At 45.8% G+C, this 18,393-nt stretch overlaps 1 protein-coding gene across 1 annotated transcript in view; it reads right to left on the reverse strand.

The window, feature by feature from the left end:
- LOC100449563 (uncharacterized) overlaps positions 1 to 17,097 on the reverse strand; it is a 39,951-nt gene extending 22,854 nt beyond the window's left edge. The window contains exons 1-4 of the mRNA XM_054549124.1: positions 16,944 to 17,097; positions 14,384 to 14,667; positions 13,543 to 14,251; positions 12,692 to 12,796 (exon numbers count right to left, since the gene is read on the reverse strand). Of these exons, the coding sequence (XP_054405099.1) occupies positions 12,692 to 12,796; positions 13,543 to 14,251; positions 14,384 to 14,667; positions 16,944 to 17,097 (1,252 nt within the window). The remainder of the gene's footprint in view (positions 1 to 12,691; positions 12,797 to 13,542; positions 14,252 to 14,383; positions 14,668 to 16,943) is intronic.
- Positions 17,098 to 18,393: the final 1,296 nt, after the last annotated feature.

The raw sequence follows: 18,393 nt of genomic DNA on the forward strand, positions 1-18,393 counted from the left end.
AGCTTGTTTAAAGCCTCTAACATGTACATTGAGTATTGGAAAATTTAACAATCACTTACAAGTTAAGATTCCTATGTCTCGGGGCTGAAAGGGACTTTTGAATCAGAATTGGTCCATTTTCAAATATTCCTCTAGCTTATGACAACTTTCTAAGCTTCAGTTTTTCATCTGTAAAATTAGGGTACAGGGTCTTCATTCTACGGTTCTAGAAGTCCAAAGCTTGGTCAAGGTTACACAGCTAGAGGTATGACAATGCAGGCTAGAAGTGGAGCCTGCTCCCATCTGAAGGCCACACTCTCCACTCCATCAAGCTCTGTGTGCACATACAAGCACAAGCCAATTCATTTGCCTGAACTCCTCTGTTAAATACGTACCAAAACTAACAATGGAACTACCATGTGATCCAGCAATCTCACTTCTGGGTATATCCAAAGGAATTAAAATCAGTATGTTGGAGAGATGTCTGCACTGCCATGTTAATTGCAGTACTATTCACAATAGTCAAAAGACGGAATTAACCTAAGTGTCTATCAATGAATGAACAGATTTTTTTAAATGTGGTATATATACACAATGGAATACTATTCAGCCTTAAAAAAGAATGAAATTCTGTCATTTCTGACAAACTGGATAAATCTAGAGAATATTAAATTAAGAAGTAAAATAAACCAGGCACAGAGAGGCAAATACTGCATGATTTCATTTGTATGTGGAATCTGAACTCCTAAAAGTAGAAAGTAGACTGGTGGTTACCAGAGGCTGGGGAGGAGGGAGTGGGTAATGGAGAGATGTTGGCCAAAGAGTACAAAGTTTTAGTCCGACAAGAGAAACAAGTTCTGGTGTTCCACTGCACAGCAAGGTGGCTATAGTTAATAAGAATGTACTGTATATTTCTAAATTTCTAAAAGTTTGAATTTTAAATGTTCTTACCACAAAGAAATGATAAGTATGTGAGGTGATGAATATATTTGCATAATTTTATCATTTTATAATTTTATATATATATATTTAAAATATATCAATTTGAGACTAAGGAGCAATTCTTTATTTTTATACCCTTAAATACTTAATACAGTATTGCCTACTGAATTATGTCTCAAATGTAAACACCCTATGTTATCCAACTCTATAGCCATCTACCACCAACCACCAGCCACTCCCTTGATCTTTGCACATCAAAGATGCCTACTAATAAATGCTTTTGAATGAACAACGGCACTAACTGAATGAAGGACCTCCCATTTTTCATTATCTCCATGAGTACTGCTCACCAATTGATTGAAACTGGACTCCCAAACTCCCAGGCAAAGCTAACCCTCCCAGGGTTAGCAGAACAGTGTTCTGCTGGCTCCCCTGTTAACATAGCTGTGTCACTCAGCATTTCTATAACCCTGATGTGCCTCCATTTCTTCATCTGTAAAATGGGAATAAAATAGTACCTACCTCATGGGGTAGCCATCAGGATTAAATGAATGAGTCCATTAAAAGCACTGAGAATAGTGCCTAGCAATATGTGTTAGGGTTCTCCAGAGGGACAGAACTAATAGGATACATGTATACATGAAAGGGAGCTTATTGAGGAGAATTAGCTCACACGGTCACAAGGCAAAGTCCCATGATAGGCTGTCTGCAAGCAGAGGAAGAAAGAAGCCAGTAATGGCTCAGTCTGAGACCAAAAGCCTCAAAAGTAGGGAAGCCTTCAGTCTGTGGTCGAAGGCCCGAGAACCCTCGGCAAACCACTAGTGTATGTCCAAGAGTCCAAAGGCTGAAGAACCTGGAGTCTGATGTCCAAGTGCAGGAGGAACAGACAGATGCATCCAGCACAAGAGAAAGAGGAATGCCACAAGCCTCAGCAAGCCAGCTTATCCTTCTTCCTCCTGCTTTGTTCCAGCCGGGCTGGCAGCCGATTGCATAGTGCCCACCCACGAGGGTGGGTCTTCCTCTCCCAGTCCACTGACTCAACTGTCAATCTCCTCTGGCAACACCCTCACAGACACACCCAGAACCAAGACTTTACCAGCTATCTAGGCATCCCTCAATTCAGTAAAGTTGACACCTAATATTAACCATCACACAATACATAGCAAAATGCTCAGTAAATATTAGCTGTTGTTATTCTATACTTTCATCTAGCATAATCCTCCTCACACATCACTGTGATGCCTATTTAATTTGTTAACTTTCCAGAATGAGTGGAAGCTCTATGAGGTCAGGGACCATGTCTGCCTTGGTCTTACTCCCAGCATGGTGGTCTGGCAGGTGGTAGGTAATCAATAAATTTCTGAATGCACCCATGCAAGAATGCAAAAATGCAAAGCTAATTCCCTGGGCTATGTGAATTGGTTGCTGATACTTTGTAACTAACAGAAAATTTTCTAACTTTTGAATACTATAGGTAATTGTTCTGAGTTGCTCTCCTCTTTATTTAAGAATAGAGGAAATGAGAGGCACCATTGCAAAGTGGTTAAGAGCACAGACAGCAAAGCCAGAGTGCATGGATTTGGAACCTGGTTCTACCACTTACCAAAATGTGACCTTATGTGACTTCAATAGAAATAATAATAGTACCTACCTCATGTGGGTCTTATGGAGATTAAATGAGTTAACAGATGAAATGTGCGTAGTGCCTAATATTACATAGTGTTAGCTACTATCATTATCATCACCATCACCATCATCGTCATCATCATCCTGAATTGTGAATAAGGATATGATACAAAGACCTGAGAGTGAAAACAGATGTGTGGTTGTAGGAAAATATTTTGTCACCAATACAGAGACATCATGGATGGCTAAAAGGCAGCATTCAATATAACCATGTTGTTGTGTTATGACAATTTAGCTGTCATCAATATACTGTTGGAATGTTTTAGGTTCATGCAGTTTAGGCCACACTTGAGGGCAGGGAGTTATGGGAGGAAGGTTTGCAGAAGAGTGTCTACTTTGTACAGTGTAAATGCTGCTGTGCCCACCAGCTCCCACCACAAGCCCTGCACTCCAATGAGGTGGGCACACATCTCTGGCCCAGCACCACCCCGAGTCCTGCTGTGGCCGGAAGACCACTCTTCCCTCCTTGCCATCTTCTCCTGACACATATTTTCTCATCACATTTTAGTTCAAGGACCCTCCAGAAACCAAAGGCACCATTCTGTTCTTTGATGCTGTGTCTTCAAAGTCATGGGCAGTGCAGAAGCCCAGCTGCCAGGACACCAGCTGTCCCCTCCCTGGGCCTCACTGTGGCTGAACTGCAGGTCCCCTAGGATGTCCAGAAAGGTAGCAAACTGGGCTTCCCCCAAGATGCTGAGCCACCAGCAGCCAGAAGCAGGGGAGCAGCTTTACCCGCTGTGTGAGGAGGGCGGCAGGACCCAGCTCTGAGAAGATGTAGAACACACTGTAGCTTCAGGAAAAGGAATCTTAAGTCCCAGAGCAATTAAAGAACAGGAATCGAATTGAAGCAAGAAATGAGGAAAGCTTTGCATCTCCTGTTTCTTACTCTATTTCACCACAATGGCTTTTCCCCACCACAGCCCAAAGCTGTGAAGCGATTTGAAGTCACTACATTTAGCCACAGATGATTGATTTTAAAATTATTCATGAGTAGCCATCTCACCACTATCTACCTACCTCAAGATTAGATGCTGCCACTATCTTACAATTCTCTTATAAGGGGTTGAAATCAAAATCTCCTCATGAATGGAATTTATCTCACCAGCTGTGAATATGCACTGTGATTTGTTATCATGGAGTTCTTTATCCTATTTGCTGAAGCTACCTTAAGTTTATAACATGCATTAATTTTTATATTGCAAATTCTGCATATATGCAGAAAAAAGAATTACAACAGCACCTGCCATAGTTCTATTGAATCAGTACTTTATATATTGCATGTATTACATAGCATGACCTTTTGATGTTTAATACCCAACCCTACCCTTGCCCCACCTTACACACACATACCAGCTAAAATTGTTCTCTGAAGGTACCTCATGAGTCAAATTTGCTCAAGATTCATGGCTCTTACCTGAAGCACTGGGGTGCCTATTTAAATAATTTTAAGAAGAGGTCAATATCATGAATACTATTTCCTTGAAGTAGCCACACTATGGCATCAGGACTGCAACATGAATGCTGACACTTGTGCCTGGCAGCCCACAGAAGTTAGGGAACTTGACACGAGGAAGTGTCCCAGAAAGGACCCAGGACATGGTCCACTGGGATCCTCACTCAACAGAGGAACATGGAAAGCGCCACTCCCTCATTTGTCTAATCATATTCTCATTGCCTGACCCTGGGTGGGTGGAGTCCTTCCATGTAACATACAATTTTTAATTTTAAGGGCTGATATCCATCTTTAAATTAGCTAAGTAATGACACAAAGACTGAAATCAAAATTCGTCGTGGCCTTCCCATGAATGGCCTCACACCATTTGGTGAGAGAGATAAAGAAAGGGTAGAAAGCTGGGTGCTGGGATGTGCTGGGTTTGCAATGCCGCTTCCCTGGAATACAAGACAGGCTCAAACCTCTTGAAGCCAGTCGGAGTCCAAGGTAAACTGCTTCACAAACACTCAGCCAATAATAAAATGTTTTGAAAAGCACTTAAGCTTAATAGGTTGAGGTGTTAACTCAGTGGAAGCTTCTGTTACTATGGAGAGAGACTGCGAGAGCAGAGAAATGCCACGGGGTGGGAAAAGGAACGCCATTCAAAGGAGTCATGCCACACACAGCAGACATACAATAAGGCCTCCTGTATGCGATGGGCAGCCACATGGGGCCCAGGATGATGACGCTGGGCCAGGGGAGTACTGATTGGTATGGGTATGGTCTTCAGATCCCTCAATGCACTTGGTTTGAATCTTCCTCTTGATACACCACTCTCCCCAGGCCTACTGTAGAGCAGACCTTCTAAGACCAACTCCTCCACTTATTCTTCCACCCTCTCTTGGCCATCAGCTCAGAAGCCAAGGGCCATCCCCAGACATTCCACAGTGAATAGTATGGAGTGTGCTCTACACCTCTGGTATTACAGGTTTTCATGTTACATTCCTGCAGACTCTCTGACACATGACAGGCCACAGAGGTATCATCAGGTCCAGGAATTTGTGCTCCAAGAATAATGATTTTAGTTCTCCATGACTACTAACTCAGTGGTCTTGATTAGTCTTATTATAATGTTGTTTCCTATCAAGTGAAACATTGCCTTTAAAAGGATTTCAGTCTCCAAACTTCCTTCACACAATGAATGCTCATGCCCTAGCACCCGGAGCCATCTGGCAGCCATTCTAGTTCCCTGGGGCTGTGCACCAAGGAAGAAAACTGGTTCATCCTAACACCATTCAACACATGCATTACTGATGGTCTTCTATGGTGTAAGCCATTGGGAGGGGCTGAGTTGCCAGTAAATGCCTTTCTGACCTGTACAGTTGAGTCATCTGATCAGCATTCAGAACCATTGCTGTTGGGACGACAACAATGTAACACCTAGAAATTTATTCTTTATCAGGGATATCCAGTCTCCTAGCCTGAGATTTATAAGATTCATTGAAAGTTCAAGATAATATATTTTTTAAATGAAAGAGCAAAACAACATAATTACGTATCTACAGAATAAACTGACCTCTGCCAACCCAAGTGGAGATGAAGAGTACAGGGTTTGATTCCTCTAATTACACACAGCTTTTGGATAGGGGTGGATGAAAGGACACTTTATTATTCTCCCTCTAGTCATAGCGCTCTGTTGAAGCTAATCAAACTCTAATTCATTAGAAACTGGGACAAGAAACAGAAAATAAAATAAATAATGGCTTCCACTGGCCCTTAAAGCCTGAGCGAAACTTCTGATTAAATCTGGCACCTTGGCCCTGCTAGAATGTGCACTCCATGAGAGCGGAAGCCTTGCCTGGCTTGTTGAGCAACGGACCTCCAGCACCTAGACGAATGCCCAGCACCTTGTGCTCCCCTCATAAGTACTTGTTGAGTGAAGCAATGAATAAATAAATGAAGGAACAAACAAACAAGGCAGACTCATCCAGAGCAGCAGAGGTGTCATGGTAGATTGAATGTGCCATCAAAATCAAATGCCTTGGGCTGATCCCAAGTCTTCTGACCAGAGGAGTTTGAGTGAATTACCTCACTTCTTTCAGCTATTTCCCCCCATAAGATGGAAGTACCAATAATATGTTTTGCAGATTAAGTGATAAAATTTATGTAAAAGTATTTCATAAAGTACCAGTTACCCATATGAGAACCCTGTAAGTGACCGTATATCCCACGGCCTCACTCACCCCCGCTACATCCTGTTTGCCTCTTAATCCTACAGCTTCTACCTCCTAATATCTCCCTTCGTTGCTTCCTCTCCATTCTCATCATCAGTATCTTCACTGTGGTTCTCAGCACTCATCACCAGATAGCTCCAGCCCCTTCCTGGTGGGTTCCCTGCCTTAAGCCTAGCTCTGCTACAGTTGCCTTGCTGCCGATGGGCTTCATGAAGGGTGAGTGATCCCTGTAGTCACAAAGCACAGGGATCCATGCTCAGAAGGGGCCATGCTTGAGGGCAAATGCTTATGGTTGCCATCTTGAAATTCTTAATGATTTACTGTTTTGGAAGTGAAGTCCACGACACATGAACATGGGCCAGGGGCTTAGGGTCTTGGCTCTCATGTGCAGCATCTCTTACCACCTCCCTGCCTCCCAGGACAGGTTCTCGGCTACCCATTTCCCTGCCCCTGGCACTCTGGGCCCTGCCCAGCCTCCCCCACAACCTGTCCCAGTGACACTGTCCACTCCACTTCAGTGGAGGGTTGGGCGCAGGCTGGAGAGGGGCAGGGTTGGTGAGCGTGCTTCACAGTATCTTGCAAGGGGGTGTGGCAGTGGCCATCCTCACCCTAGGCTGTCAGTGCTACCATGCACTTAGCAGGCAACTTGGTACAGGAAGCCTCAGGCTCAACCTTAACCAAGATGCCCAGTACATCTTGACAGGGAAGTTGCAATACCCTTGGGGGTTACCTGCTTACCAAGGGTGAGAGCACCAGGCCTCTGAGAAGGAGAGACACCTGGCTGCATCTTCCTACCCCTAGCTGAAGCATGACACATCAGTCCCATGGCTATGGAGAGGAGGAGCCAGCTGCCGGTGGACCACATGTGTCCCAAGTCTTAGGGAGGACTCCAGCTCCCGTGAAAGTCTGTACTTGTCCCACAAGTGTCCTGCCATGAGGACCAGAGGGATATGACATTAAAGAGGATAAAAAAAATGCCACGACAGATTGAGAGACTGCAGAATGAAGGGAAATGCTCTGTATTTTAATGCCTTTAACAGCACCTTTTTTTCTGGTTTTTGAATACATGGCCCCACATTTTCATTTTGCACAGGGACCCCAGGATCCAGTCCTGGCTGTCAACATGACCCTTCTAAATTCTGACCCTGACACACTGCTTACCTGTGACACTCCTTCAGTGCTTTCCCCTTTCCTGTAACTCAGAGCAGAAAGTTCGAGCCTCCTGGCTAGGCCCCCTTGTCTGGCACGTGCTGATTTCCTCAGCCCCATCCCCTTCTGCTCACCCACACTCACCCTCCACCTTGGCCATCTTGAAGCATTAGCAGCTTTTTGAACATGTCTTGCTGCTTTATGTCACTGCTCGTCACATATTCTTCCCTCTGTTACCATTGTCTACCCCTACCTTTATCTGACTGTGTCTACTCAAGCCTCACTTCCTTCCATGGCCTTCCCTGACTACCTCAGCCCCCATCAGGCTACCTCCCAGGAGAACTGTGTCATGGCCCCGATCACTGTGTCCTAGAATCACAGATGTTCCTACCTGGCTTCACTGTCATATGTATGCAACATGATCCTGATGACAGGGACCATATGACCTTCTATTCCTAGCTCCAGCAGAGGGTCTGACACTTTCAGGGAGCACTGAATTCAACACTAAGCTGGACATGCTAGTTCTCTCTGCACATTCCCTTCATTGCCTACTTAGTGAGATGATCTGAATCAAACAAATCAGTCCCACTGGCCACTTTCTCCTGAGAGAGGAGCCTTTTCAATCACCAAGATGGCCAAGGCACCATTTTAAACCTATTTTATAGGCCTACCACTTTCTGATCACGTCACCTGCAATGATCCCATGGGTTTCCGTTCTTGCTTATCACCAAACCTCAGCCACAGAAATTAGAGATCAAAAGCACTGGACTCATTTTTCTTAAGAGAAAAAATCATTTTTCCCCTTCAACACATTCATAAAGCTTTAACAATGCAATCCTAGTACATGGACCTTCCCTCCCCCACTTTCCTATGGCGATCAATGCCCCATACAATGGGTTTCATGACCTTAGACCCGGAATCTAAAGATAGGCTATTCAATCATCTGGTCCAGATCCCTCATCTTACCACTGCGGACACTGAATGCAGGGGCCAGGGGTTGTCTCCATCCCAACCCAAGCCCATGCTCACCCCACTGTTCCATGCAGTCTCTGTGAACTGGGAATTATCTCCAGGCTCCTGATTCACCCTTCCAATCACTTTTCTGAGAGGATACAAGGTCATTCTTGCTTGTAGGTTTCCTTTCTTCAAGATCTCTAGACTATAATATTATCCCATCAACTGTCCAGTAACTCAAAACCTACCAGCCATACTAAACTAACCCATGATTCTGGCATTCTCTGTTGCCACTTTTCACTGGTGCTTTATTTTCCTCCTGAATGTTCATCAGGGAGTTTGTTAAAAATTGGGAAGGGGCAGGAATGAGACTATTGAGCTGTCAGTGATCAGACAATACAACTTACCTCACAGCAAGAGTTTACTTCACTAAATTGTGGGGGAGCCAATGAGAAAGGAATGATCCTGGCTGATGCGCAGTATTGACACAGTAGCCACACAAACCACATTCAATATCTCTGTAAGCCAGCTGCTGGCTTGTTTTGGGGGCAGTATAATTGCTGCTGCCATCATTTCATGAACGGTCCCCTCTTCATCCCACCACCATTCAGGGATTAGTTAGTAAACTAGCAGGACTGTTTCAGACAGAGAGCAATCTGCAAATCAGAAGCTTTCCAACTAGACTGGAATGGGTGGCTTTATTAGACACGTTCCCAGTCACCTTGCTAACAGCCCTCGGGTTTCAGAAATGTCATTAACTATTCCATTCAAGAAACACAGGAAACCCTAAATGCGATCTACCTCATCCCCATCCCCACTGCCTCCCCCACATCATCTCCACCCTTCAGGCGCATTCTAAACTTACAGAAATGTGGCCAGGAGAGAGTTAGACTATTTTGTGTGATGCAATACAGCCTGTTCAACTTTTGCATAGCAATTCAGCAAACACAGTTTTAAGCATTCAATTCTACTTCTACAGCTTCTTAAAATTCCCTGCAATATAATTATACTGATGGGAATGCAGAAAGATAATTGCTTTTAGAGGAAAGTTTCTCCTTTGTTCCATGTTCATCTGGCTTCCAGAAATGGAACAAGAGCCCTTGAACAGCAGAAATACGCATCCATGTGTCTCTAGTTATCATTTATTTACAAAGATAGACCTTGACAAATGTAATTTGTTCAATAAAATTAAAAGGATGCACGATAATTCACTTAGACAAAGAGACTTGAAAGGGGACGTCATCGGCAGCAGCGCCGTCCATCATTCCAAATGATCAGCTGACTTTGAAGAAGTGGCAGGTGTTCCCCTTTTGGAATGCAGCATTGAAATAGTATTTAGAAGGGGGAAAGAAAGAAAGAGAGCTAGGAATTGGAGCAATTTTTTATTCAGGCAATAATTATACAAATTAGATCTATGAAAGCCAGAGAATGACTGTGCCTTGAACCCTGTCTGTGTGCATAGAACAATGGGGAAATTAATAATTAAATCTATTACATATGCTCATAATTCAATACAAAAGATACCTCAGTAGTTCAAACACTCCTGTATTTTCATTTGAATAAGGCTTTCACACATGCTCATTATATATGTATTATATTTTAAATTTAACAGCTTATTTTGTTGCCTTTATGTTTGAATTAATAAGGGCACACTTTAATGCACTAATGGGGAATTGCATTAGCTGGCTTTGCAGACATAACTTTGAAAATCTCCCTGGTTTCCCAAGGGTGAAATCAATTTGCCCCATAACGTGTTGTCTCACAGACACATCTGGAATCTTGGAAGAATAGCTCCCCTCTACAAGCTTCTGATTTGGGCCTCCATATTTAAAAGAGGATCCCCTAGTAGATACCCTTGCTAAATTGAACAGACACATCGAGATCATCTTCTGGATTTTGCAATCTTTTAGCCAGCTGACATGCTTTTTATGCCTGGCCCACGTTATTTTTCCAGAGAACAAAAATAATTTTTCTGCAAAACAGTAAAGGTTTATTTTTAATCCAATAATTCATTTCCTCCCTTTTTAAAATTTTTCTTTCTCACTCCCTCTCTCCCTCTGGCTTTCTTTATATTCCTATTTTTAACTCTTCATACTACCTCTGGCTCCATGGAGAGTGAAGAAGACAAGGAAATTAGAAAAAAGAGAGAGAGAGAAAGAAAAGTATATACTATGGTGGGCAATGATGGAAAGGCCACCACAATTGTTGAGGAACCAATTAATAGCATCAGAAGTACTGGAGTTCAGGACAGGGGGATTGGTGGTTGAACTATAGCACTGAAATCCCAGAGAGCACAGGGAGTTCACAAAGTGAGAGTCTCAGTTTTCTAAAAAAAAACAGGGTGACTCCACTGGAGGGTCAAATGCTAAAGTAATAATCAATGGAAAATATCCATCCCTCTGCAACCCAGAAAAGAGACAAAGAAGTCAGTATCTGTGAGAAAGAAAGAGAGGAAGCCTAACCAACTGCTCACATCTCAGTGCAAAGCGGCTGCCAGCATACCCGGACAGCCCAGCACATGCGGAGGCACTTGCCGCTGCTGCCACTGCGCTATGACAAGGAGTTTTGTGCCTTCGGAGGAGCGCCAAATCCAATGATGCTAATTGCATTGCAGATTTCTAGCATCATTAGCAATTCTTAAAATTACATTTGCCCTGCTTAAGTTCTCTATTTCCAGCCTGGTATACGAAGGGGGCAAGTCTCTAAAGGGGATACGGGTTACAGAGAAATTCGATTGGACATGCTGGCTTCAGGTGTGCAGGTGGAGGCTGGCCGGGGGGATTCACAGCCCAGGAAAAATGCTTGTTTGTCTTGTTTTAAATGCCGATTGCCAGGAGAATAAACAAAACCCGCAGCTAAATGGGCCTTAAAGGAACACTGGGAATTTTGGAAAGAAAAAAGCCTTACCGAATAACAGTTGGAACTAGCCCTGTGGGTCCTATGGTGACAAGCACCATCCAACCACCCCGAGCGATGGAGTAACTTGCATTTGAAATAGTTGGTGCAGAAATAACCACTCTCCTTTTGTTTGTTTGTATTTAAAATAAATGAATAAAATCCAGATGAATTGGTGTTTTTGCTTTGTTTGTTTCCTTAAAGAGAACATATTTGCTCATTAGGAAAGCTAGACAGCCAGCTCAAGAAACAAAAGCCCCAAGTCTGTGTCTCTCCTGAGCTTTGGCAAATACTTTGCCACAACATTTCCCCGCCCAAGTATCTCAACCCTGCTGGGAAGGGAAAGGCTATCCCAAGAGCAGAGCAGAGGTCAGGATCCGCCTCTCCCGAGGCTGCTGGCTCCTGAAACTGGGGCAGGGCTCTGTGCAGTTGGGATTTCCATTGCAGAGTCATTAAGAGATCACCAACACCAGCCTCTCCCAGAGTGGAGGGGTGGCCTCTACTCTGAATCTAGCAACAGAAAGGGGACCAGCTCCTGGGTATTTTTTCCAACAATTTATCCCATGTAATTAAATTGCTAAGCCTATATATTTATAGACACATACATACACATATATATATACACACTTACAAATATGTATTATATATACAGCTCTATGTATAAACACTCACATAGAGGGAGTGTATAGCTTTTAATTGGGCCGTCTTCTCAAAATAATTAAGCCAGTTTTAATGAAATACTGTTTAAGGCTGCTGGCAAGCAAAGAAGCCATCTTTAGCAGAGCATTAATAAACTGAGTCATTCGCACGAGGGAATGGCTAGCTGTATCAGTCACATTCATGGTGCTAATAAAAGAGCTCAGTTTTCTGTGGCAGGCCAAGGACTGGAGGGCTGGGAGGGAGCACAGAGCCCAGTCATCTCGGGCTCACTGTCACAGACAGTCCTTACGGCTGCAGTGGAGTTCACAGTCCAAGCTGGAAGAAGGGTCTGCTTGCCCTCAAAGGATCCCAGCAGGAATCTCTGTCCACAGAAGAGTGGGGTGACCAATCCCAGGGGCTGGTGAGGTCTCTAGAGCTCCTTGCCATCTGTGGGTGATGCTGGACCAGGATTGGGAACAGGGTACAAGGGTGGCCAGTTTCTCCTTTTGGTGTCCCAGTTCCTCGTCTACAGTGACCTGCCAACCCCGTGATATGAATGAGATAAACATGTTGGGAGGGTTTTTCAGAGGTGTTGATGGGGGTAATGTTTAACTCATAAAATGAGGATAGTCATTCTCTAAACCAGGAATTTAGATAGGACTTCCCTTATCAATACCTCCTGCTGCTTTTTAGCTGCTGGTTTTTAGCAGCAGGAGGTATTGATAGGTAAAGGAATATCTGGTTTGGTTTTTAGTCAAAGGGATGGTTTAACCATACTCACAATGAGAATCTTTACAAACTGGACTGACTTTCACCAAAAGCGATGAGATGGACTTGCTGCCACATATAGGTCCATGCCAATGAGATGGTGTAGCAGTATCTGGTGCTGGAAAGAAAGGGGCCTGTATAAGAGTCCCATTGCACCAACAAGGAAACTGACCTGCCCCAGTGTTACACCGTTTATCCCCAGTGGCACAGCCACATCCTGAATCCTTCTTCAAGAGTCCTGGGAGAAGAAAATAAACCCCGTTACCCTCTCTTCCTTTCTGTCTTGGAGAAAGGAGGCCTATAAAACAATAATAGTGCAGGGGAAGTTTTTTCTAATTCCAAACAAGGTGGGAAAAGCAGGAACCTTTTGATTGGTAAGATCAATTTGGTGAAAGGCTAGCACAGAAGTTTAGACTGGACCATGGTAACAGTTACCCTTTACTGAGCCTTTTCACTTGCCAAGAGGACACTAGATGCATAATAGTTCATAATCCTCACCACAACTCTGTGAGCTAGGGAGTTGTATTCCCACTTGACAGAACAGGAAACTGAGGCTCAAAAAGTTAACCAACTTACCCATAGTCCTAGAGCTCACAAACAGCAAAGGCAGGATTCAGACACCCCAAGGCAGTGAACAGGGGGCCCCTGGTTCTGGTCCTCCCTCTCCCATTCTCCTCTACCCAGGCTTGATGCTGGGTCCATCCTCCCTTTGGCCTCACCATTAAAGCTAACGCTGACATTTCCATCAACTTCCCAGTCTCACACTCCCAGGAGTAGCAACATGTATCAAGCCCCGGCGCAGACTTAGTCCTTACAAAAGGCAACTTCTGGGGAAGAAAAAGAAACTCCTTGTTCTCAGCTCACTTTCAGAACTGATGCCCTGGCAGACAGGAAGCGTGCTTTCAGCACCAAGGAGGAAGAAGAGGAACGCGCAGGGCTTGATTCCCGGTTCTCCAGAAACCGGAAGTGGAAGAAGCCTGGGCGTGACGAGGGACCCCAGATCCGGCCTAAACCAACGCCCTGGGGTCAAGCCCCTGCGGAGTCCTGGACAAAGGAGCCGCGACCTGGAGCGGGGGCCGGGAGAAGGGAACGGAGACCCCAGTGGAGCCAAGGAGCCCGGATGGGCAAAGGAAATGGGCGACGGGTAAATGGAGATGCAGCCGGGGATGGGAGAGGACGACTCTCGACTGGGAAGCGGAAACCCCCTTGCGGTTTGAGGGCCCTGAGGAGGGGAAGCGCCCCGCACCCGCCCCCCAGCCCGCCTCCAGGGGTGAAGGACGGCAGGGCCTCCCGAGGCCGCCGCGCCGGGACAGCCTGACCGAGCAGCACCGAGAAGAGGCCGGCGCCCACCGCCCCTGCCCGGCCCCCGTCCGCTCCTTGTGCTAGCACTAGGCCCCACCGTGCATTGCGCCTGCAGCCTCTCGAAAATAGAAAAATAGGGAGTATATGTAGTACCCCACACCCTTGTAATGATGCCGCTCCAAGCAAATGAGTCCTTAATAACAACAGGGTGCTGGGGGCAGCGACCGATAGGGAGCAAACAGCCTGGCCCTGTGGTGTAGAACGCGCGGCACTAGAGACTCCCGACACTCCATGGGGCACAAGTCCCAGGTCCCGGCGGGCCAGCACCCGGCCTTCCCCGGCGAGGAGCCGGGCTTCTGACGGGAGGGCAGGGTGGCGAGAGGGCGCCAGCAGGACGCCTGACCTTGCGTGAAAAACCAGAGATTTCCACAGCACCGCGGCGAGTGCTCCCCGGCTGCGACCGCGCCTCGGGCCGCGAGGATGTTCCTGTGGCGCCACCTAGTGTCGGAGGTGCAGACAACGCTCTGGCGAGGGCTGCAAGGACGGCCTGCGACCAGCCCTGAGACCTCAGACTCAGGCTGGGACCTTGGGATGGGTCATCCCAGGGGCCCCGGCTATGGACCAGTGATGCCCTTCCACCAGGCAAAAAGCCCCCCAGACGTCTCTCTCTTCCTGCTGCAACCAAAGCTAAAAAGAAAATTTGCCAAAATGAATGGAATAACTGACGGTCCCTTTCAATGAGACGTCCATGAGGTGATGTCTGGTTTTTCCTAAATACAATGGCCAGTCAATTATTAGTTCATCCAGAAAAAATATAGATGCTGTCATCGTATAAACATGAGTCTCCACATAGAACTGAGCCTCAGACCCGCTGGAGGGTGCTCTGTCTGGGAAACACTGAACTAGAATTTTGGGTGGAACGAAGTAGAAGCTTTACTTTTTATTTAACAGTAGCCTGAAGACCTCCTGCAGAATAATGGGAAGGATAAAGACCTGGGAGCCAGGATACTAAGGTTCTGGCATTAGCTCTGCCCCCCAGTTGTCTCTTTGACCTTGACCAGAGGGAAACAGTTTTACTACCTCTCACAATACTGTGCAGTCTGGATTGGTACCTCCATGTAATCAATAAGGAAATAGGGGCTCCAGGAGTTTACCCAAGGCAGGGCAGCAGATCAGTGGCCAGACCAAGCTTCAGCTGCACGTCTGCCCGACTCTGAAGAGCACGTTCCCTTCACAAGCCATCAAATCCCTTCGTGCTTTGGCCTCTTCATCTACCGCTCGAAGGGGCTGTACCAAGTGGTCACGGTTCCTTCCAGATACAGCAAACTGTGATTCTAAGGTTTCACTGATCCCTTAAAACCCAGTTTTAGTGCTCACAAACCCCGTGGTGATAACAAAAGAGCCTTTAAAAAGGATTTATCCACATATAAAAACCATTAGATTTTATTTGGGGCTATGGGCAAAGAACACCAAAACAAACGTGTTGGAACATCAAACCTCCTTTAAAATTTAGGGCAGCAGGGACAGAGGAGAAAATCTGCGCAGGACAAGGAGGGACAACTTACGGATTCCATGGCTGGAACCAGACTGCGGGACACTGTTTATCTGCCATTGGCTTCCTGGGGGATAATTGTCTCCTGACAATTGTTTAGACTTGATAAATATATGAAATGGGGCCGCCAACAGTTTATCTGGCTACCAGTTCAGATCCGGACAGAACCAGATGAAGAAGTCAGGCATATTTGCAATAACCTCAAAGATAAAACCTTCCTATCAGAGGCAGCTTATCTCCTCCTCAGGGTCATGCTGCCCAGTAACTGCCACCTCCAAAAGAAGGAAGGGGAGAGCACTTCTAGCAGGGGGTTCACAGTGGGCCTTGCTTGCCTTGAACTCCCCTTCCTGCTCACACGACAGGCCACCTGTCTGGCAGCAAGGGGGTGGTACTGTGCCCTGGTCTGGAAGGCTTAGGAAAGATGTTGGCAAGGAAAATGGAAGAAATGGGCAACTAGATCCCAAAGCCAAGGTCACCTAACTCTGAGATGAATATGTTCTTCGTGGGCTCTTCCTCTGTTTCACAGGGACAAGCTAAAGGAACTTCAGGCCTCCCCAGCAAAGATAACACCATGAATCGCAGCTCACAGGAGCTGGGACCCTGCTGGGCTACATACTCACCCCATGACCAAAGGCAAGTGGGACCTCTGGGCCTCAGCTTCCTCACCTCTCAGGGGTTTGAGCTAAATAATCCCTAAGATCCTACTAAGCTATTTTATGGACTGGAATCAAACCAGCCAGACCTCTTTATGGTTTAAAAGAGGCCAGAGGTTTCATTGAAGAGCCATCTCCCTCCCTTACATTTTTCCTCAGCCCGCTTGCTTTTCTCTTCCCCCTCCCCCACACCTCTCTCATTCGCCGGCCACAAACCTCCATCCTCCAACTCCTTTCCAACGTCAATAGCTGGCTCCACCAGGCTGGCTAAGGAGCGAGGAGACCATCACCTCAGAAAGCAGCCCCGCTGGGAGGTCCACGGAGCAGTTCGCCGAGCTATGGACAGGCCCTTTATTTTCCATCTGTCAAGAAAGGAAGCTGCCTGTTGTTTATTTCATCCTCCCACTCTTCTCCCTTCCCACCAGCAGACTCTTCCACTTTCAAAATATTCTGATGGGGGATCGCAGGAGTTTTCCTCAAACAAGATCACTTGGGGTCAACTACTGAGCAACCCCCAGCCTCAGCCCCACCCATTCCCTCACCCTCCAGCTTGAGCGATAGGTCCAGTTAGTAAAGCAGTTGGCTCAACAGGACAACAACCAAAAGTGACCTTCTACGTCCTAAAGCCCCCGCCTGACACCACCTCTTTTTTTTTTTTTTTTTTTTTTTTAATTCTTCAGGGGCCTTTTGGGGACCCACAATTGAGCTGTATTCTGCAGAAAGAACTTCCAAAGAAAAGGAATAAGGCATTGTTTTACCAAGAGCCTTTTCTCCCTCAAGAAACTCAATGTAAACTAGGAAACTTGCACTTTCTTTTCCCTTTGGGTAGATGAGCAGAAGGGAAGAGTTACTACCCAGGGTGAGGTCATTCCTCCATGGTGGTAGAATATCTGGTTCTTTCCGTTTCCCCATGGTGCTGGCCTCACAATAGGTGTTCATGTGGTGCAGGCTAATTGGGTGAGTGGATGCAGTGCTCTGATGGATTTATTCAGTGTACAAGATTGCAAAGCCATATGCCAGCAAAGGCTTAACCACCCCACCCTACCCTTCAGATCAGCTCCATAGCTTTCCATGTCCCTGTCTGCCCAGCCTCAGGCCAAAGCAAAGGCAGGGATCTGAGCTGTACCCCCTGTGAACGCCCATCTCCTGACGCCTGTGCTAGTGTCTTGTCCCTGCATGCCTCGGCTGTCTTCTCTCTGGACTATGATTCATGGCAGATATTAAAAAGGAAACAGCATCCTTCAATTCTTTCTACCATTTCTCTTATCTTTAAAGGGGTCTTATTAAGCACTAGCTTCAAACTTATTTATGTGATGTCATGCTAGGAAGCAGTGTTGTCAATGTGCCACTTTCCATGAGCACTGAATTCGGTAAAAATAAAAGCCAAATAAATGATATATTGTCTCCATGCAGAATCTTCTCTAGTCATGACTAGCTATCCAGATAGTAGGGAATCCCTAAAGATAATCAGATAATGGTGACTTTTGCTTACTGAGGCAAGCTCCCCTTTCCTCTGCACTTCTGCAGTGATTGATCCAGAGAGGCCAGCTTCTTGCTGGGGCACAACTGCAATCCACTCTAAGAAGCCAGCCCAGAAGCAGGGACACAAAATCATGGGGAGCTGACCATGGCCAAAGCATCATGCTATTACCCTTCACTTCACATTTTTTAGCTCTTTTTTGAATGTTATGAAAGATACACAGATGTATATATTTTATGTTTTCATATTAAAATGTTTTCTTATTAAAAATGAAAGGGCAGGAGGAAGTGAGGAAGGAGAAGAAAGTAGCATTCAAACACCAAGCATCATGCTGGGAGCTTGGAGTTCTCAAGCCCTCCAGTCTTGGTCACTGGGGAAGGGAATGGGTATCGCCTGCTTAGTTCGTATTTGAATAACTGCTCATACTTGAAAATGTCTTCAGCTGCAACCACATGAAGTGGGGAGCCCCCACAGGATCTCCACATCTTCCTGAGAGCTCTTGGACCATGCTCCTTCATCCTCCATGATTTTGATCTTGCAGTTCTCTTTACCTTCAGTGCCTTCTCACTCTTTACACCCTCATCCCAACCCCTTCCACTTTTCAAGACTCATTTAGACATCATCCCCAAGAAAGCTTCTGATTCCCCACTGTCCAGTCCCATCTGGATGGGTACCCATAGAGATGTCCTGTACAGCTTGTCCCCACGTGTTAGAATACTCTGCATATC

Source organism: Pongo abelii, chromosome 1 (assembly GCF_028885655.2).
Source record: "Pongo abelii isolate AG06213 chromosome 1, NHGRI_mPonAbe1-v2.0_pri, whole genome shotgun sequence".
Taxonomy (NCBI): Eukaryota; Metazoa; Chordata; class Mammalia; order Primates; family Hominidae; genus Pongo; species Pongo abelii.